Source organism: Podarcis vaucheri (genome assembly GCF_965113315.1).
Source record: "Podarcis vaucheri genome assembly, chromosome: 1".
In the NCBI taxonomy this organism is placed as follows: domain Eukaryota; kingdom Metazoa; phylum Chordata; class Lepidosauria; order Squamata; family Lacertidae; genus Podarcis; species Podarcis vaucheri.
The window spans coordinates 32,463,619-32,485,357 of NC_138759.1; the positions used below are offsets into that span (position 1 = coordinate 32,463,619).

At 48.3% G+C, this 21,739-nt stretch overlaps 1 protein-coding gene across 1 annotated transcript; it reads right to left on the reverse strand.

The window, feature by feature from the left end:
• EIF2B2 (eukaryotic translation initiation factor 2B subunit beta) lies at positions 1-14,115 on the reverse strand. The gene is made up of 8 exons (XM_082234068.1): positions 13,851-14,115; positions 12,554-12,674; positions 11,070-11,224; positions 10,302-10,465; positions 2,486-2,581; positions 1,470-1,607; positions 972-1,038; positions 1-248 (listed from the first exon to the last, which is right to left on the reverse strand). The coding sequence occupies exons 1-8, from the start codon at positions 14,014-14,016 to the stop codon at positions 91-93; spliced, it is 1,065 nt and encodes a 354-aa protein (XP_082090194.1). The 5' UTR covers positions 14,017-14,115; the 3' UTR covers positions 1-90.
• Between the last annotated feature and the right edge of the window lie 7,624 nt (positions 14,116-21,739).

Sequence of the window (21,739 nt, forward strand, 5' to 3'; positions counted from 1 at the left end):
TCCATTTCCTGCAGTCTGACGTTTTATTTTGGCAGTGCTTCTTCAGGCGAAAGTACACATCTACTCCATGATATAAATGGTGTCCACAGCTCAAAGCTCACGATCCGCCGGGTGATAGAGTTCACTCATTAGACGATAGATGTAGGAAGGAGCATTGCCTCCAATATTTGAAATGAAGAGTGTGATAAGTTCTGGAGGAACGTAGTCAAAGACCGGACAATAAATGTTGACCTTAGATAGAATATCTCCTGAAAGAAAAATATGCAATTTAAGTGAAAAATGAACAACAGAAGTGAACAAGAAAAAAATTGGCCTTGCACTTAGTGTATGGCACATAAGAATCAGTGAAAAAACTGAGACAATGCAGCAAAAGGAGGTGAAATAAAAACCTATCTTGCCTCATGTGCTCTATTATTCAAAGCCTGAGTACACAACAGTATAACATAAGCATGCTTATTCAAAAGAAAACTGCACTGAGAATCCCTCAGAACAGCAGCGTTAAAGACACAGCTGGGGACCATTGCCCATGCTTGCTTAGGCAAAATCATCTTAATAGCTTATCACTGCTTATATCACACCATATTTTGCCTTCGGTGCCCAATATGAGTTGGAGGAAGGCATGTACGAAATATATTAGCTGAAGAAACAGTTACAGAACAGTTATTGCTTAAAGTAGATCAGGATGTAAGCACAGTGAAGCCCTAGTACTAACAGTGCAACCTTTTGCATGTTTACTCAGAAGTATGTCCCATGAAGTTCAATGAGACTTGCTTTTTGGTCAGTGAATTGAAGATTGAAGCTTAATAACTCAGGCTGCAATCCTATGCACACTTACTTGGGAGTAAGCCCCACTGAACACAATGGGATTTCTTTCTAAGAAAACATGTATAGATTGGGCTTTCAAAGGTCCAAAGTCACTCAAAGTGGTTTACAAAGTAGCTTCCTCTCAAAAGAATTTTTAAAAATTCTACCTTCTGTGAAAGGCAACACTTCCTGTGGAGAGACGAATTTATGGAATGAGTCATCTTCATTAAGGAACTGGAAGAGAGAACAGCAAGGGCACCATCACTATCATCCTATGCAAGAGATGAAGCATGGGTACTTTTCTCGTACATTTTAAAACTTATCATTTCTTATTATTATCAAGCCTCTGAATTCTGTATCCAATATCATTTTCAGCGCTTGTATGTTCACATAGCCCTGGTCTGTTCCATATGCCTTGTTAGATTTCAGAAGAGATACGATCCAAATAGTACCCAGCGGGGCAGGACAGGATTTGAGTGCATTGACACATTTAATTTATGGTCTTCTCTAAAAGACACACGGGCATTTTGCAACTTGCTTGCGCTAGCAAAGGTCCATATTAATGGATGCATTTGGATTCATCCATGTGCAGCAGCATTGGCTCTCTCTGAGCATTTGTGTTGCTCTTGACCATAGAGATACTATTCAGAGGTTACTGCACCTACCTGTGGTGTGAGCTTGAACATGGGTGCACAGACAATAAGAGGGGTGGAGTGGTGCTTGGCTGCCAGTGCCAAGGTATGAGTGCCACTGACAGCTATCAGGGCACCATTGGCCAAGATAGTCTTTGTTCCAATTATTACCTGCAATACAGAAATATTAAGAAACCAGAGTATCATAATGAACTGCAATGTGGTGGAAGTTATTTATCTTAGATCATGACACAGCATGATGATAAGCATTCCTAGCGTATGATAGAACCAGTAACTCTAGGGGGAGCAAATTTTGGGTATAATTCATCATAGCACTAAGGAGATCATTCTGGCAGCACATGCATTTCTGTTTTCCCAATGATCTCTCCTCTCCTCCCCCTACACATTGTTCTGGGGGTGTCCTTCAGCCCTTCAGAGCGTATTGGGGGAAGCATGGGGGGGGAGCCCATTGCAATAGCAGGGATTCTTGCACTGGCTTTCACTAGCAAAACTGTAGTTGAGTCTGGCCCTCTGCTTGTCAAAAAGGCTGGTCTTGACCCATCTGACCCAACACAATTTCTGTCCTTTGGGAATCCCCAGATAACATGTAGTCAGCCAAGAGCATTTTTGATGCCCCCCCCCCCCAGCTCCAGTTTTTCAGAACAGGAATTTTGACTGTTATTGGACTCTGGCTCTGATGCCATGATGCTAAAAGATTTTTGTGGGGGCCCCAGCCCGTCCTCCATTTCTTCTATTTAAAACTTTAAAAAATAATAATTAAAGTCTAGTTATTTCAATGACTACTTCCATAGGTATGTGATGCTGTTATACCAAAGGTTTTGGGGGTGTTTTTTCTGTGGCCCACATAATTTTGTCTTTTGTCTTTTTTCAAAAAGCCATATCCATTTTTTACGTTTTGTCCCCCGGCTGGTTTACAATAGTTCAATGCAGCCCTTGGCCTAAAAGAGTTTCGCCACTCTGAATCTACAAGCTTCCCAGTATGCTCCACATAGCAGCAGAAAAAGACCAAACAGTCCCATCCTGCCTACCTTGTTGACGCGAGACATGACAGCAAAGATGGCAGCATCACTCATGACGGTAGTTTCTATGTTCTCCTTAGACAAACGGACAGCCATTTCATGACCCTGAAAAGGAAAAAGGGGGAAGTGACAATGTGCATTGAAAGAGCCAGGCAAGTAATGCTTGTAAGCTAGAGTTTCTGAAGCTTTATGAGCACACAGTTCATCTCCTGCCAGGTCACACCAATGGTCCCACTAATCCAAGCATTATTTCTGTCAACAGTAACGAGACAGATTCCTTGACAATATCCGTCACCTCTTAATCCCAGAATCGATCAGTCAGAAGTCTGAAAATGGAGATTCACACCTATGGTTTATTTTTCTACTATTTAGCCCTCAAGTAGTCACCCAATTCTTTAAAAACAAACAGCAATGCTCATCATTCACCACAAAGACTTGTGGCAATTAAATCACTATGTTATTTATTTATAACAATTATTGACAGAACCTTTAGACTGTTCTTCATTACAAAAGAACCATAGGACAGTTTCCAAAATACTATAAAACTATGTATTAAAGAAACAACAAATAGATTTATCAGTAAACACAAAGCTGAATAGCCTATATGTCAGTCACCAAACACCTAAGAGAACAGGTATTGTCAGAGCTGCCACCCAGTCCCAGCTCACATAGGACCAAGTCCGCCAGCGTTCACTTTATAAGAGTCTTTATTAAGTTACAGGTTTCATTTCCGAACTGCAGCGTGCAGCTCTACACCTTCTGCCCTAGGTCGGCGAAGACCCGTCTGAGTCCCCGCCTCTTGCACACCAGCTTAATACCCTAGCCTTGCTCCACCTCCTTCGCCTCTCCCTACGTCTCTGGGTCCTTCTGCCCCCCTGGGCCTCCTCCCTTCTACTCTCCTCTGACGCTGACCCCCCTGATCCTTCTGCCTCCTTGCGGCGGGCTTTGGGACCTGGCTCACTCTCCGGGCTGCTTACTGCTCCAGCTTCCGCTGCATTTGAACTTGGCGCGCGCGCCCAACTCTCTACTTTCCTCTTAACCGTTGCCTCGCTCTCTGAGGAGGGCGTGACCACCCCTGACTCGTGCCCTCCCTCCTGCTGACAGCCTCCGGAACCCGATGCCTGGCTACCTTCCTCCCTGCTGCTCTCAGTCTTGAGCGTGGGTCCCGACTTCCAGCTGCTGCCGCCCTCAGTTATGAGCGTGGGTCCCGACTTCCAGCTGCTACTCTCTGAATCTCCTCTGTTCCCTTCCTCCTGGGGTGTCCCCCCGGATCCCCCCCTTGCTCTGCTCACTGGGGCTCCCTTTTGGGAGTCCTCTGACTCACTGCTTAGGCTTGGAGATCTCGGGTCGTCATCATCACTCATTTTCCCTTCGGATTCCTCCCCCTCGCTCTCTGCTTCCTCCCTTCTCTGCGTCTCTGCTCCTGAACCCCTGACATCCATCCCCCCCTCGAAGCCCCCCCTTCCCCCCTCCCCGCTTTCAGGTGTGGGTGCTGGGTGCTCCATCATCACGGGAGGGAATGCCGGATACAGTTCGCTCCCCGTGGTTGGCCGCCAACTGAAGACCTCCGAGTCTTCCTCCTCGCGGTCGCCGACGTTGACCTGTTCCGCTTCCATCTCTGTACCGCCGTGCTCGAACCCAAGGTCCTCCCCGAACATGTCCATGTCAGTCTCTGCTTCGGTCGCTCGACCTGGCATCTCCAGCCACTTCCGGCGCCATTGCTCCTCCGGTCGATCGTCCCACCAATACGAGGTGTCTGACGCCGAACCCGCCGGCGATCCTTCTGGGGAACGGGTGCTCAGTGCGGGTTCCCCGTCCGAGTCGAATCCATGGAACGTGCTGGAAGAAAGTGTGGGCGTGAACAGCCAGTCGTCGAAGAAGCTCGCTGGCATGGGTCTGTGTGGGAAAAGGGCATGAAACTCGTCCTTGAGCAGGGGTTCCTCCAAAGCGTAGTCTGGCACCCAGCTATTGGCGCTGGCCCGGGTGCCCTCTCTGGCTAGGAGGTATTCGACTCCCTCTTCCCCCCATCTGGAGTCCAAAATCTCCGTGACCTCGTTGATGGGGTCTTGCTGCGTCACCCCTCGCGTCTCCGTCCGCTCCCGGAACGGACTCGGTGCCGTCCCTGGCTCCTGGAATCTGTGAGGTGCCTTGTAGGGAGTGAGCACCGACCTGTGGAACACCGGATGCATTCTGGAACCCTCCGGCAGCACCAGTCGGAAGGCTACCGGGTTGATCTGTGCTTCGACTTGGTACGGACCAATTTGCTTGTGCCCCAACTTCTTCTTGGCTAGTGACCTGGTCGGCACTGCGTGGGCTGCCAACCAGACCCAGTCTCCCACTTGGATCTCTTCGCCAACCCGCCTGTGCTTGTCAGCTTGCACCTTGTAGGCGTGCTTAGCTAGCTCCAGCTGCCGTCTGAGTTGATCGTGTACCGCCTGCAACTCTGACGCGAACGCGTCCGCCGTCTGTGGTTCTCCGTCCCCCACTCTCTCCCGTCCCGGGAAGGTTCTGGGATTCCTCCCATTGTTGGCGAAGAACGGCGTCACCCCTGTGGACACGTGCTTCGTGTTGTTGTAAGCGAACTCGGCGAGCGGCAGGTAATCCACCCAGGTCGCAGGTTGTTGATTGGCATAGCATCTCAGGTACTGCTGCATGATGGCATTGACCCTCTCTGCTTGCCCGTTGGTCTGCGGGTGTCTTGCTGATGCCAGATCGACCTTGACATTTAGAAAACTCATCAGCTTCTGCCAGAAATTCGAGACGAACTGGCGCCCGCGGTCGGACAGGATAGACCGCGGCAGACCATGCACTTTGAACACGTGATCTATGAACAGTTTGGCGGTTTGTTCCGCCGTGGCCACCTTCGCACACGGAATGAAATGTGCCATCTTGGTGAACAAGTCCACCACCACTAGTACAGCTGTCTTGCCTCTCGAGCTGGGTAGATCCGTAACAAAGTCCAGGGCCACCCTCTCCCACGGTTCAAACGGCGTTTGCAGCGGTTCCAGCAGTCCCGCCGGTGGTTTGTGCACCGGTTTGGCCCTCTGGCAGGTGTCGCACCTCGCAACGTAGTCCGCGACTTCCCCTCTCAGTCTGGGCCACCAAAAGTCCCTTGCGACTAATTCCACCGTTTTTTCCGTGCCAAAGTGCCCGGCCGTGGGTGCGTCGTGCAGCTGCTGCAGTACCCTGGCGCGAAGTTCGTCTCCCGGCACGTAGATGGCCCCTTTACGTAAGAGCAAGCCGTCTCGTATCTGGAACTCGTCGCCCTTCGCCGTGCCCTTGTGCACCTCTGCCATCTTCGCCTGCGCGAAGGAGTCGTCCTGCAACGCCCGCCGCACCGCATCCAGGTCTACTGTGGCTGAAGCGCACGCCCACGCTGTTGGCGCGAAGATGTGCATGGCTGCCGCTGGCGTCGCCTCTTCGAGGTATTGCGGTTTGCGGGACAGTGCATCCGCCATGACGTTGGTGTCGCCTGGGACGTACTCTATTCGGAAATTGAAGTCAGCAAAGAACTCCGCCCAACGTATCTGCCTCTGGTTCAGGAACTGAGCCGTGCGCCAGTGCTCCAGATTCTTGTGATCCGTGCAGACCTGCACCGTGTGCTTGGCGCCGATCAGGAAGTGCCTCCACGCCTTGAAAGCTGCATGAATGGCCAGCAACTCCCTGTCCCAGATGGTGTAGTTCTGCTCCGACTTGCTGAGCTTTCTGGAGTAGAACGCTCCCGGCCTCCAGACCCCCTGTGGGTCCCTTTGCAGCAGGACAGCTCCCACTGCTCTATCGGACGCGTCTGTCTCTACCCGCATCGGTCTGCTGGGGTCGATATGCAGCAGTTGCTCTTCCGACGCGAAGAGACGCTTGAGTGCTTGAAAGGACTGCTCCGCCTGCTCCGTCCAGATGAATTTCTTTTTCTTGGAGCTTAGCGTGTCCGTAATGGCCGCCGTCTGCATCGCGAACCCCTTGATAAACTTGCGATAGAAGTTGGCGAAGCCGACAAACCGCTGGACCTCCTTCCGGTTGCGCGGGCTCTTCCAATCCAACACCGCACGAACCTTGGCGCTGTCCATGGCTAGCCCCTTGTCCGACAACTTGTAACCCAAGAAATCCACCTCCGTCGTGTCGAACTGGCACTTCTCCAGTTTGGCGTACAGTCTATGCTGCTGCAGCCTCTTCAGCACCTCCCGAACATCTTGGTCATGGGCTTGCTGCGATTCGGAGAATATCAGGATGTCATCCAGAAAGCAGACGCACTTCTTGTAAAGGAGTCCCGCCAACACATGATGCATGAAAGCTTGGAAACAGTGAGAACCGTTTTGCAATCCAAACGGCATCACTCTGTATTCGTAGGTGCCCAGAGGCGTGAACATGGCTGTCTTCCACTCATCGCCCTCCCTCATGCGGATGAGATTGTACGCACCTCGCAGGTCCAACTTGGTGAACACGCGTCCCTTGCGCACCGTCGCTAGTAGGTCGTCAATCCTGGGCATGGGGAAATCAGAAGGCTTGGTCATCTTGTTTAAGAGGCGAAAATCCACCACCAGTCTTTTTTGGGGCGTGTCTTTCTTCTTCACGAAGAAAACAGGACTGCCCCCTACTGCCCTGGACTCCCGGATGAAACCGCGCTGCAAATTGTGATCTATGAACTGTTTGAGTTCCTGTAATTCGTCCTCAGACATGGAATACAGCTTCCCTTTCGGCAGCGTCGCCCCTGGTAGGAGGTCAATCTTGCAGTCATATTGCCTGTGCGGTGGTAGCTTGTCAGCCTCTTTCTCGCAGAAGACCTCCAGAAAGTCTGCGTATTTGTGGGGGACTGCTTGCAACGTTCCCAACTGCAGTTGTGATTCCTCCTCCTCTCCCTCCTGTCTGGGCAGGATGCAGTGTTCTGCGCAATAAGAGGAGCCGAAGATCAGCTGTCTCTGGTACCAAGCCAGTGTCGGACTGTGCCTGTCCAGCCAACTCATGCCCAACACAATGGGCGTGTCCGACAGTTGGGTGACATTAAAACTGATGACTTCCCTGTGGTTGCCAAGGCGCATCACCATCGGTGGCGTTTGCTTCACCACCTGCCCCCCTAGCAACTCTCTGCCATCCACTGTGACGACTTGCAGGGGCAGAGTGGCAGGCAGTAGCTGTATAGCGTGCTGCTCCACAAAATCCTGCGCTATAAAGTCTGCGTTGCTTCCAGAATCCACAGAAAGCGGCACTTCGACAGTGACGCCATCGGGTAGCTGGAGAGATGCTGTGAGCTGCACTACTGGTTTGGGTGGGAGGGGGTCCGTGGGTTGCAAGATCGCTGGGGACTGCTTCACTGATGCGTCTGGCTGGGCCCCAGTGCCTCTGTCTCCAGCCAGACATCGTCGTTTCCCTGCTGTGGTTCTCCTTGCTGCGTTGCTGCAGTCACCATTGCTGAGGCTGCAGTGTGCTTGTGGAGCCTCCGGGGACACTCTTTCGCCAAATGGCCTGGATCCTCGCAGATGTAACACTTCCTGTTCCCTCTAGGAGGCTTCGCTTTCACTGCTGTCGGTGCTTGGGCTCTGGCTGCTGACTGAGCCCTTGCACCTCCAACCTCCATCGGTTCCCCTCCCCCTCCAGGCGGAGGTGTGGATTGCGCACGCGCTGCTTCTCTTGGAATGAAAGAGAAACTTCTCGCTGCTTCGCGCCCTCCACGTCCTTCATCTCTGCACCATGGACGTTCTTCCAGCCTCACCCCCACAGTCAGCGCCCTTTGGACCACCTCCTGCGTGCTTCGGGGCCTCTCCCCCCTTGCAATCTCATCCTTGACCGCAGAGCTTAGACCCTCCCAGAACAGGTCTCTGACAGGGGGCGAATCCCGGTCCCACTCTAAGGCACTGACCAGCGCAAAAAAGCGGGCGTGGTACTGCCGGACGCTTGCCCTCCCTTGTTTTAGTCCATGAATCTCCCGTCGGGCAAGATCCACATCAATAGTAGACAAAAAACACGCATCCATCGCTTTGATAAAGGCATCTGCATTCTGAAGCGCCGGATCTTTATCCCTCCACAAATTGCGTAGCCACGCTTTAGCATCCCCATGCAAATGGGATAGTATGAACCCCACTTTCTCTTCCTCATCTCTAAAGTCTTTTGCCAGCAGTTGCAGTGCGCACATTACGTCTGCTCGAAAATTGGGGTACTGTTGTAAATTCCCATCGAAGTGAGCCACAAGCCCTCCTGCTCTCCGTGCCAACCCAACCCCCTCCGGTCTGGGTCCTGGCTGCCCGTGTTTAACCCATGCTTCAAACCTGGCGTGGAGATCTCTGTAGGCGGCTGCCGCATCCTCCTCCCTCTTCTTGGATGCCAGTACCTCCGCGTTCAATTGGGTAACTGCCTGTTGCAGCGCTGCAACTGTCTCTGCTTCCGTCATCTCTGCTAACCGTCGTGAGCTTGCTCCCAAACACCGATCCCCTCCTCCAGCTGCCTCTCTCTCCGCTGCGAGATATCAGGTGTCCGAAGCTTTTATGAGACGGGTCTTACTGTCAGAGCTGCCACCCAGTCCCAGCTCACATAGGACCAAGTCCGCCAGCGTTCACTTTATAAGAGTCTTTATTAAGTTACAGGTTTCATTTCCGAACTGCAGCGTGCAGCTCTACACCTTCTGCCCTAGGTCGGCGAAGACCCGTCTGAGTCCCCGCCTCTTGCACACCAGCTTAATACCCTAGCCTTGCTCCACCTCCTTCGCCTCTCCCTACGTCTCTGGGTCCTTCTGCCCCCCTGGGCCTCCTCCCTTCTACTCTCCTCTGACGCTGACCCCCCTGATCCTTCTGCCTCCTTGCGGCGGGCTTTGGGACCTGGCTCACTCTCCGGGCTGCTTACTGCTCCAGCTTCCGCTGCATTTGAACTTGGCGCGCGCGCCCAACTCTCTACTTTCCTCTTAACCGTTGCCTCGCTCTCTGAGGAGGGCGTGACCACCCCTGACTCGTGCCCTCCCTCCTGCTGACAGCCTCCGGAACCCGATGCCTGGCTACCTTCCTCCCTGCTGCTCTCAGTCTTGAGCGTGGGTCCCGACTTCCAGCTGCTGCCGCCCTCAGTTATGAGCGTGGGTCCCGACTTCCAGCTGCTACTCTCTGAATCTCCTCTGTTCCCTTCCTCCTGGGGTGTCCCCCCGGATCCCCCCCTTGCTCTGCTCACTGGGGCTCCCTTTTGGGAGTCCTCTGACTCACTGCTTAGGCTTGGAGATCTCGGGTCGTCATCATCACTCATTTTCCCTTCGGATTCCTCCCCCTCGCTCTCTGCTTCCTCCCTTCTCTGCGTCTCTGCTCCTGAACCCCTGACAGGTATGTTTAAAGCTGGCACTATTATCCTGCCACTTCCAGCAGAAGAATTCCAGACAAGGAATTCCATCACAGAGAAAGTCTGATCCCGTATTAGAGCTTTGCCTGCAACAGCAGACTTTGGAACAACAAGAAGTGTTGGTTGATACAGCGTGGGAATAATATCAATGGTATGTTGACTATGCATTATAGGAAGAAATGCTTTCTTATATCTCAAAACTGCCAGCTATCAGAATTTATTGTGAAATGGGTGCTGTTCATGCATGCAAGGTTTTCACACTGTCCATAAAAGCCATTATCATCAGAAACACTACCATCCTCCTACTGGGAAAGGTAAGAAGTTTCCCTTAACCTACTGCCTGTTCACAAAGCCTATACATTCCCATAAATGAAAAAAAAAATTCATTTATGATTAAAATATACAGTTTCTATTTTTGTTAAATTTGTTAAATAAATAAAACAAAGCAAAAATACAATTAGAAGTGTTCCATAGTCAACAGTGAGCAGGGGACAAGGATAGCCCAGATAACAGGCCCCACCTGACAAAAGGGTGCACATTCAGCCACAATTACATGGAATTTCCTCTTGCGTGCTGCCTCCTTCAGGAAGGCCTCAACTGTGCGTGAATAGCCAATGGTCATGATCACCTCATTAGAGTGGATATGCTCCAGGGCCTGCATGGAAATGTTGTCAGTGGTGCCCTCTGCAAATAAAAGAAAAGAAAAAAGAAATCCAGCCATAAGAGAAAAGACAGGCCCAACATCTCCTCCACTGCAAATTAGCTAGGAAATAGGGCACTAATCCAAACAGGGTGGAATCTCATTATTTCCTACCATACCTGAATCGTATATTGCCAAGGGCTTATGGCATTAAAAAGAAAAAAAGGACACATACTGTTTGCTGAGACAGTATCTATGGTTTGCAATTACAATAGGATGAAAGGGCATGATGTGCATTATATAAACTTTTAACAGTCCCTACAGATTACAGACACAAACTGTTTAGCTTTCATTCCATGCAAGAAGTAGCTTCCTGTGGTTACATGCGTATCTTGAACCTAGGTGGGCTATATTTGTACCACTTACTATATCATGAGTACTAAAATCTTCTTACACTACTCCAGCTGAAAATGATGGAAAAAGCTCTACCTGTTTCTTCCCATTTCTGATCTTCCTAATAGGAAGGCAGCATTATGCAGCAGTTAAGGGTGGAACACTTCAGCAATACTCATTATTGGAACTTTCTCATTTTACTAGCAATCATGTAGTTCCCACAGTTACTTCTGTTATTATACTGCTCTCTCTTACCTAGTTCAATCAACAGTTCACTAATAATTTCAATGATATTGGCCCTGAGTGGAGGATAGTAGATATTGAAACTCTCAGTGTCGTCACTACTTTCCGAGGTCAGAAGTTTGTGTAGTGATTCCTGCTGGTCACTCTCCTCACTGTATCCTCGAAGCCTACAAAACAAAAGGGACTTTTTCAAAACGGAAAAACAATCCTGCTGGAAGACTAAGTTACGTGCTGGACCAGGCATTGTGGCTTCCCATCAAAGAAGGAATTAAGAACATCTGATTATATTTATGTTAGTCCTTCTAAAAGCCAAATATCCTGGGTCAATATTGCTTACACAGCTCGAGTGTGTTTGGCCAGAAAAGAAAAAGAATAGCATGTGCAATTGTGGTTTAATTCAAGGTAATTACTTTGCCAGGGAATGGTACATACAGTAGCAACACATTATTAATTATAATTTCTTACCCACCCTTCATCCTAAGGGCTGAGGGCGGGTTACAATTAAAACACAATATTAAAAACAGATTAAAACACCACTCCTGTGTAAGCGAGGGGGGACCCCAGGAACAGCTGAAGACTCCTAAGCTTGGATGCCTCTTTGCAGGACCAAAGCCCTGAGGCCTGGACTCAGCCACTCTCACCAACACCTGTCACTCTACCCCCAGCTGAATTACATCATCTAGCTGGGCTGGTGAAATAAATGCAGGGCTGCTGTGGGGGATCTAAGTATTTGTTCCTGGCATTAAGCAATTGGGACAGATTAGGGAGTCTGCTGGTTTACTGCCTGCCTCACTGCCCACAGTCTCCCAACCTGAGCTGACAGAGCGGGTCTCAGAATGGTGTTGAGGGCTCCTGGACAGCTGGTTTTAGGGGCTTTCAACAGCCATGGTAAAGTGCTCTGGGGTGGCTCAGGGCTTCATGGCTACCATGATGACCATGGGGCTGTCTCAACATATCAGCAGCCCATGTGGCAGGTCACACTCTGGACCTTCAACTGGGCAGGAAGAGGGTGGTCTGATAGTGAGGAATTTTGATATCAGTCCCCTGTCATAGACATGGAATGCTTTCCTCAGGGAGGCTCACCTGGTGCCTTTGTTACCTATCTTTAGGAGCCAGGCAAAAACATTCCTCCTCTCTTAGACGTTTACTAATTAAACAAACTTTGGCCTTTTAAATGGGGCAGGCGGGTATTGTTTTGTTACTCTGTTATGTATTTTTCTATTTTTTGCTTGTAAACCACCCTGTGTTCCTCAGATGAAGGGTAGTATAGAAATTTAATAAATAAAACAGCTTATAATCACATAAATAATTTGGGGCCTAAAAATAGCTGAATAAAGGTTCAACACTCCAAAATCAACTGTTCTGAAAGCCTTTCTACAAACAATTTCCAATGGTTATATATAAATTTTAAACAGAAGTTTCAGGTGTGGTAAGGTCAGGTGGTTTCTACATTAGAGAAATTGGCTAGGTTCTGATCAAACAAAAGCAACCATTACCTGCCATACTCCTCTCGAATTATCTTCAGCACTCGTCTCACCATATTGCCTACAGTGGTCTCAGATGGCTGGGCAGCGGTCATTTTCTTACCCTCCTGACGAATTATGCTTATCAGCTCTCCTGAAATGTAAGGAACTTTCAAAGTTAATTACATAGTACAGGGTGTCTACTCCTCACAGCAGACACTCAAATGATACTTCAAACTACTCACTCTGCCTGCATCCGGTTGGCAGGAACCTGGGGGGGGGGGCTGTGTGACACATTGCATTACTTCGCCCCCCCTTTTTTTTGGTGATTAAAATAAGCCTACCCAGATCAGGATGATACATCCAGTAAAAAGTGCCTACATTACACAGATCAACAGAGGCAAGGACAGGATAACCACTTGCAGGCGTTTGACTTATGTACCTTTTAAGGGCCCCAGACATCCTTTTTATTGGGCATTCAATATTATCTGTGTTCATGACTGTATTGGAGTAGTTATATGCAATCCCACTCTCAATACTGTTTACTTCTGCAAATGTTTTGGGGCAAACATACTGCTTCATTTCAATTCAGGGCATCTCCCATAGCTTTTAACTGAAATGTTGTAACTTCTCATATCACAGACGCTCTGGAGTTATTGTTTTGCCTTATTTTTGCCAGCACAAGTGACCCTCTAGACAGCAATACTGTGATAACATTGAGGATGCATTGCAGAACCACTAATAAAATGTAATAATGTATGGGAGGTCCAATAGAAAGCCACCACTAATGCACCATTATCACATGGAAGAGGGGTTGCACACCAATCTAGGGACCCCCTAAGAATTGTGTATAAGAAAATGTTGGCAGCTACATAGGGGTGGGGGATAAAGAAGCACCTTCCATAATCAGCTCTCCAATACAACCCTTTAAAATACAAGTGCCCCTCCAGGTGTTCCCGCTCCCATCAGCCCCAACCATCACGATCAATTGTCAGGGACGATGGGATCTGGAGGGGCAACAACACCTACAGGGCCATAGGTCTCCTATCTCTGCTTAAAAGGTGCAGGAGTCATAAACTTCCATTGCACCTGTGGCCGCTCGAGGTGGAAAGGCAAATTATGCATGGTGAGCTAGGCAAGTCCTGCCATCGTTGCAGCTACTTGTGGAGAAAGGAACCAACCGAAGTAAAATCGCGGTTTTGTTTCTCGGCTTAGGGAAGAAACGGGTGGAGGGCACGACTGGGAAGAAAGGGTTTAAGCCCGGCGACGGGAGCCCGTGCATGCGGCGAGGGCTCCTTCGCCGCCTCCGCCGCTCCTGCTGCTCTCTCACCCGCATTGTCCCAGCGCCCGTTCGCCACAATCCTCCGCAGCAGGCCCACCGTCTGCCGGGCAACATCCTCCGAGCGAGGCCTCTTCCCGCCCCGCTTGAGCAGCGCCACAAAGTCCTCGATCTGCCCGGAGAGATCGGATTCCCTTTTCGCAGCCGCGGCCGACATCCCGGCGATTCGAAGCGAAGGTTGATGGAAAGAGTTGGCGGGGCGGGGGAACTAATTCGGCCGGGGGAACGAAAAGCAACAGGAGTTTGTAGCCAGCCGGACCAACGCACACGCGCTTTTTTCCGGGTAGGCCCGTTGCCATTGGACGACCGAAGAACCTGCCCCGCCGCCCGTTGAGATCTGATAGGCCCGATCTCCAGAGGGGGCGGGGCTTGCCTCGCGGTCTGGTTGTGCATTGCCGGGGGTGGGGGGGACGCGGCGTCGTTGTGGCCGCTCCGACACCTTTCGTCATCGAAGCGGAAGAAGCCGGAGGAGGAAGGCGCTGTTTTCCGGACGGGGAGACCAAAGGAAGCGGCACCTGTTTTGAGAACGGAAAGGGCGCTGCAGGACCAGACCAGAAAGGTTTATCTCGTCCAGCATTCTGTGTTTACGGTGGCCAGTGGCCTCATCCAGCTTCCTTTGTCCCTGCTTATTGCGCAGCTGCAAAAGGGATGCTGGCAGGTGTAGCATGTCAGGTAGCTGTGCTGCCTAGGATGGAGAAGCTGTACCCCGCATCCTCCCCAGTGCCGGATTTACGTATAAGCTAAACAAACTATAGCTTAGGGCCTCTCAAAAAGATTAAGGGGGAAAAAACCTGGACGTACACTTCCAAAATATAAGATAAAAAACAAATACAGTAAAACAAAACCTACATACAGCAACAGTGTTTTGTGTTGTGTAGGCTCCTATGATGTAAGTAATGGGGCTCGCCTGCTAGCCTGCTCCCTAAAATATCACTGGTTTGCTCATTTCTGTATATAGGGTAGGGACACGGGTGGTGCTGTGGGTTAAACCACTGAGCCTAGGACTTGCCGATCAGAAGGTCGATGGTTCGAATCCCTGCGACGGTCCCTGCTCCTGCCAACCTAGCAGTTCGAAAGCATGGCAAAGTGCAAGTAGATAAATAAGTACCACTCCGGTGGGAAGGTAAACGGCATTTCCGTGCGCTGCTCTGGTTCGCCAGAAGCGGCTTAGTCATGCTGGCCACATGACCCGGAAGCTGTACGCCGGCTGCCTCGGCCAATAAAGCGAGATGAGCGCTGCAACCCCAAAGTCGGTCACAACTGGACCTAATGGTCAGGGGTCCCTTTAACTTTATATATAGGGTGCCTACATTCTGCATGGACTGGTTGCGTGGCAACATGTGCTAATGGCTTTAGATACCTATTAGGTCCATAAATTACCATATAGCATATATTCAACACAAAAAACAGCAACCATTTGTTGTTGACAAAGGGCAGCTGGACATATAAAGGGCCCCATTACCTTCAGTAGCTTAGGGCCTCATCAAACCTAAATCCGGCCCTGCCTGCACCCCCCCCCCCATTCTGAACCACTGTTAATTGTCATAATTTGCTGGGGAAGGAAAAGAGTCTTTTGACAGAGCAGAACACCCTTGGCTGGCTGTGAGTGTTGGCACAGGTGAGCAAAGGTTATCATGGGAAGGGGTGCAACACGATCACGGGCAAAGGCAGCAGGGAGTGCTGCATCCCCCCAATCAAGTAAATGAATAAAAACACTTAACTAAACATAGAAATTGTAGAAAGCTTTTGACAGATCTTTCTGAGCGCTTGGGATAAAAATATTTTTTTAAAAAAAACTGTTGAGACATTTCATTCCAAACTGCTAGACAGATCTCTCCCATCTTATATTGTGGTCATGAGCATAGCCAGGATTTATGGGGTGGGGTGGGCAGGGCAGGACACCCACATAAATCCTGGCTATGCTCATGATCATGTGAGAGATAAGGTGGGACAAAGCCATGGAGGGTTTTAATGCTCCAGGACTTTGGAGGCAAAGGATAAAGGGATACTGGTTGGTAGTGGAAGGAGATTTATTTGAGAATAGAAGATACAGTTTTTATGCTTAAGGAGCCAGAGGAGAGATAGTTGCGGAGTATATTGCACACCTCCTGGGACTTTTAAAAAGAAGGTTTGCACAGACAAGAGCAAAAATATTTAAGGATCAGGAAAAGGGTAGGGATTTCAATTCTCAGAGTAGTTTAACTGTCAGTCTCTCATCCCAGGGAAACTCTGGGAATTCTAGCTCTGTGCATAGGGGTCTCCTAACAACTCTCAGCAAATCTAACAAGCTAACGGTCCTAGAATGACTGTTGGCATGATGTTGCTTTAAATGTGTAGTATAGATGGGGACCATGTGTATCTGTATCAGCAAATTCTGCTTAATAATTTGGAGGTTGTACAGGACCTCAGAAAAATTGAGCAATGGAACTCATTGCCACAAGGAAAATGCCACGACAAATAATTTAACAATTTCCAAAAATGGATTGGATATCAGTAGAAAATGATATTAGTAACTGCCAGTTGATATGCCAGACTCTCCCTCCATTTTCTACCATTTAGCAATTGTGTCTCTGTGCCACAATTTTGTGAGCCTCAGTAATTTTCAACCATCTCAAGAGGGCCCTGGGACTAGAAAATTTGAGAACCCCTAGCTTGGAAGCCTATTTTGGCATTAAGCAGTACATAATTAATTCAACATCATCTACATTTGCTAAGAGTGATAAAATTAAGAGCAGATGACTTGAATTCTGTGGAAATGATTCAGAGAAATTTCTTAAGAATGCTCTTGTCTTAAACCTGTGTAGAAGATGTGTAGAAGGTGGCTTCCGGGCAAGTTCATTCTTTCATGCAAATATATATATATATATATATATTAAAAAACACTTCAAGTATTTGCTTGGCCATAAAACCCACTGACTGGCCTTGGATCAGTCTCTCTCTTAGCCTGACCTGAGCTGTGAGAACGCCTGATACGGAATGAAGGAAGGGATGCAATGAATAACATCCTCAATACCTTTATTAGGCCAACTGAAATGTCACAAAATAGTGTGCAACCTTTCAAGTGCTCCAGAGCTATTCATCATGCTTGATCGGGAAGGGGGAGGACATCAGGAAAAGATGCTTTTCTTGGCTGGTGTGCAAGCCTTGCTTCTCTGTATCTGATAAGAGACTTAAGAAGGTGTGTGGGTTGAGTTAGCAGACATTTAAGTGAGGCTCTTTTAGCTGTTATGTAGGTATCAGGTTGTACCAATTCTTCCTTGGAAGAAGGAAACACGTGATGGTTGATCCTCCAACTCTAGAAATACAACCAGCTGTTACTCAGTTCATAGATGGAGGTACAGATTCCTTAGTAGGTAGGGAAAAGAAATAAAGAGAATCTAGGCAGTCCTCCCAGTAACAGGGGTGAATATTCATTTTATATGGTGTGCTAGGTTAATCGTAGATTAATTATAGAACTGTAGAGATGGAAGGGAACCCAAGGATCATCTAGTCCAGGCATAGGCAAACTCTGCCCTCCAGATGTTTTGGGACTACAACTCCCACCATCCCTAGCTAACAGGACAGGGATGATGGGAGTTGTAATCCCAAAACATCTGGAGGGCCGAGTTTGCCTATGCCTGATCTAGTCCAACCCCAGCCATGTAGGAATCCTGCCCACAGCCGTCCTTGATGGGCTGGAACCACCAGCCTTCAGATGGACTGAAGCAAATTGAGCAGATTTACAAAGCAGAGAGAAGGAATGCTCAGAGAATGAAGTCTCATCTTTGGGTGGTTTAAGTTCTGTTCAGCTGTTGTACAGCTAAATTCAGTATTTTTCAAGTCACACAAAAACAATAAAAATCCCACTTCCTTTTTCTCTAATCTGATCATATCACAGTTAGGAAATAACCACATTACGTTTCCACATTTCTGTATTAATATGTCATGATATGTGCTTGTGCTGCTAACTGAATCATTATTCTGGAGAATGTTTTATTACCCAGAACGTGCTCCCAGATGTCTGAGGCTTACTGGAAGTAGCCCATCACATTTTGCTTTCATCATGCCAGCTCATCAGCTTGCAGTCTGATATTCAATAACTTGGGTTCTGGTGAGGTCAATTTGGAAAAGAACGCCATGAGACTTGAGTTGTGTCTCCCACCCACAGGTTCATCTTGGCAATTCTCAGGAACTTTGTTTTCTTTACCCATAACTCCCTTTGGTGTTCCCTGATCCAAATAGTAACAATCCCACGATTTCTCATTTGAACAAGACATTTCTGAGGTCGTGCTCTTTCCTATGCATGTCTGCAGAGAGCTTCCTGTTCCGATTTTGAGTATCAGCAACCTGCTTCTAATTGGCTGGGATTATTCCAACCCAGCCTCGTTTGTCAGTTTCCCTTGGCCTTACAGTAGGATGCTACTTTTGAGTTGTCGCCACCGGCCCCTGTATCATTTGCTCTGCGTCTAGCATCTTTCCTATTGGCCCCAATATCAAAGTTTTGGGTTAAGGCTGATGTTATTTCAGCTGTGGGAGGCAGATCCATTATAAACTCTGAGAAAGCCCATCTGGCTTCTTCCCAGGAAGGTTATTGTAACCTTGGCACCAAGTACCCTCAAGAAGCAGAGGGGAGAGAGGTGATGTAGTCTGGAGAAGACGTACATTATTTTGGTCCAGACACCAGTTCCCCACCCCTCTCCCTTCTGCTATCAATCTTCCAGGAATAGCAGAGATCACTTTATATGATGAATGGAATTTTGAATGTGTGTGGGTGTGTGCGTGCGTGTGTGTGTGTGTGTGTGTATTAATCTCTTTTTTACAGTCATTGACAATTATCCCAAAAAGAAACTTTGTCCAAATATATAAAATAGTACCAAACAAAACAGAGAACCATAGCAATAAACTTAATCGTAGAGGTATCATAATATAGAATGCTAGGCATAAAGAACAAAATTAGAAGTTTGCTAAAATTACTCCCCGGCGAGTTTTACAGGCAACAGTGCAATATTTAGTCACTCTGGAAGAGGTGGATGCCTTCTGATCTGAAGGAAGTAAAAAAGCATAACATGCACCCAATTATCTGGGAATTTCCATAAAAGGGATTCAATAAAAACTTATGTCTATAGAAGGAGCAATACATTAGGACATGAGTTATCAGTTCTGTCTCTCCAGATTCACAGGGACAAAAGGGATTATTTGAAACCTCCCCTCCAGAACTGGGTGGTTGTTGGACAGTTCCAACAACGTACTTAGAGGTTTATAGAGAAGTACAAGCAAAGGAGAAAGTGGTCCCCATCCCAAGGAGTAGAGAGTGTAAATTTCAATAGGCAGGGGGGCAACAGAAGATAGGAGGGAAGAGGGAGGCCAGGGATATAAAGAGAAAGGCAACTTTTATGTACTAAGGTTTTGTTTTGGCTGGGGATAAGGACAGTTGGTTCAAGAGATTCTCTCCCTTTGGTTCTCATTTCACTGTGTGGTGCTCATGGGACTTACATTCATTTTGTTTCTCCACCGCTCATGTGGCTCCCACCCTCCCAGATCACTTTACGCATACCATGAAGTTTGCCTGCAGCACTTTTTATTGCCAGTGTTAATTAGAGCCAAGGAGGGAGTAGAAAGATGGGAGGAGGGTTTTGCGTAAGAACCGAGGGTCAGGAGGTGCAGAGGGCTGAATTTTAAATATTGATTAATTTGGGGCAGGGGGCAGCTGGGTAAGGGCGGGATACATTAGTGGTGCATTCTGTATGGTGTGGAGAGGAAAGCTTATTTCTCTCTCTCTCATAACACGAGAACCCAAGGCCACCCAATGAAGCTGAATGTTGGAAGACTCAGGACAGGCAAAAGAAAGAACTTCCACATAGTGAAACTGGAATTCGCTCCCACAAGATGTAGCGATGGCCACTTTAAAAGAGAGAAGGGCCATAGCTCAGCATCTGCTTTGTATTTAGATGATCCAAAGTTCAATTCTCAGCATCTTCAGATAGGGCTGAGAACGACCCCTGTTTTAAACTGATAGAGCTGCTTCCTGCGTTCCTGTTATGTACTGCATTGAATAGGCTCCAAAATGCAGCAGTCGGACTGGTCCTAGAACAATAGGATTCAGAATGCAGCAGTCTGATAGATCCTAGAACAATAGGATTCAGAATGCAGCAGTCTGATAGGTCCTAGAACAATAGGATTCAGAATGCAGCAGTCGGACTGGTCCTAGAACAAAAGGGTCCAGAATGCAGCAGTCTGATTGGTCCTAGAACAAAAGGGTCCAGAATGCAGCAGTCGGATTGGTCCTAGAACAATGCAGCAGTATGATTGGTCCGCAGGAGCCACCCAATCCAGCTCCAGGTGGGAGTGAATCCACAACCTGATTGGCCTACAGGAGAATCCCGGAATTAGCCAATCATGTGCAGCCCATTGTGTAAATAATGTATATAAAGCAGATATTTTGAGGGGACTTTCATTCCTCCCCACCACTATGAGCTGAATAAAGAGCATGAAATCCACTCTCGACTCCGAATATATTTCAGTTCCTATGAAGATTAGACCTGTTTACTGAGGATAGGGCTGTCAAGGGCTATTGGCCATGATGGTTACGGTCTGCCTCCACTGTCAAGAGGATGTATGTATGTCAGTTGCTGTGAATCACAAGTGGGGGAGTGCTGTTGCGCTCAGGGCCTGCTTGCTGGATTCCCATAGGTTCCTGGGCTAGAGGGATACTGAACGAGACAGGCCATCAGCTTTATGCCTTAAAATAGCCAGCCATCGCTGTCCAACGAGTTTCTAATGGCAACATGGAGCCTGTGCCAGGTTGCAGAATCGGAAGGAAATGGGGTCCATATCAAGAAGAAAAAGGAGTCTATATCTGATGAAAACATGGAGGCTTCAGGGAGTGATGCAGAGTCTATGTTAAGCATCAGGAAGGAGTCTCTATGGGGAACTGCTAGATTTATTTTGGATAGTGCAATATTTGAGAGACTCTGAGCCAAAGTAAATGGGATGGGAAAGTAGCTGTTCCTGGCAGCCTGAAGGACAGGGTCGGTAAAGCCAAAAGCAGCTCCTTTCTCTGTAATTTCTGGAAGGTAGAAATTGTTGCTTAGGCAGCAGAAACTGTTCTCACCCCGGGGAGCCTCTCTTATTCATCCCCTCCACTTTCCTTAATCTCCCTGGGGACCAGATCAAACTTACTTTGGCTGGAACCCTGGGCTTAATCCTAATATCTGTCTGAATTTATGCAGGTAAGAAATGAGACTGGCCATCTTCGGAAGAAGAAGACATGCATTTGGCTTTGTATACAGTATACAGTACACAGTATATTTAATGCATATAGCTTCCCCCAGAGAATCCTGGGAATTGTAGTTTGTTAAGGGTGCTGCTGGGGATTGTAGTTGTGAGGGGTAAGCTACAGTTCCCTGGATTATTTGGAGTTGCTTTGAATGTATGGTGCATATGCAGCCTGAATAATTGTTGCAGGTAAGCTAATGTTTTCGGGAGAGGGGGCGTTTGAACTCCCAAATCTTTTCCCACCACAGAAATCATACTGTCCATCCTCCTCTGTGTGTGCACCATACATTTAAAGCACCCCCCAAAAAAATAAATAATCCTGGGAGGTATAGTTTACCTCTCACAGAGCTACAATTCCAAGCACCCTTAATAAATTGGAGGGGGCGGGTAGATGTGTTTAGGCAGCCCTTGTTATCCATTACCAAAGGATTTGCCTTCCCACAGTTGAAAGCCTCTGTCCCTGGGGCCTTCTTGTAGCAAGCTATAAAGTCATAAAGGTCAATTTCTAAGTGGGGTCCCACTCTTTTCCCAGGCTGCATAGTCTGTTGTGCTGGCACAGCTCATCTCCCAGAAAAAAAGATCACGTTGCTGCTGTGCTGGCCAATGGCATGCGCTTGGCAGGGTTT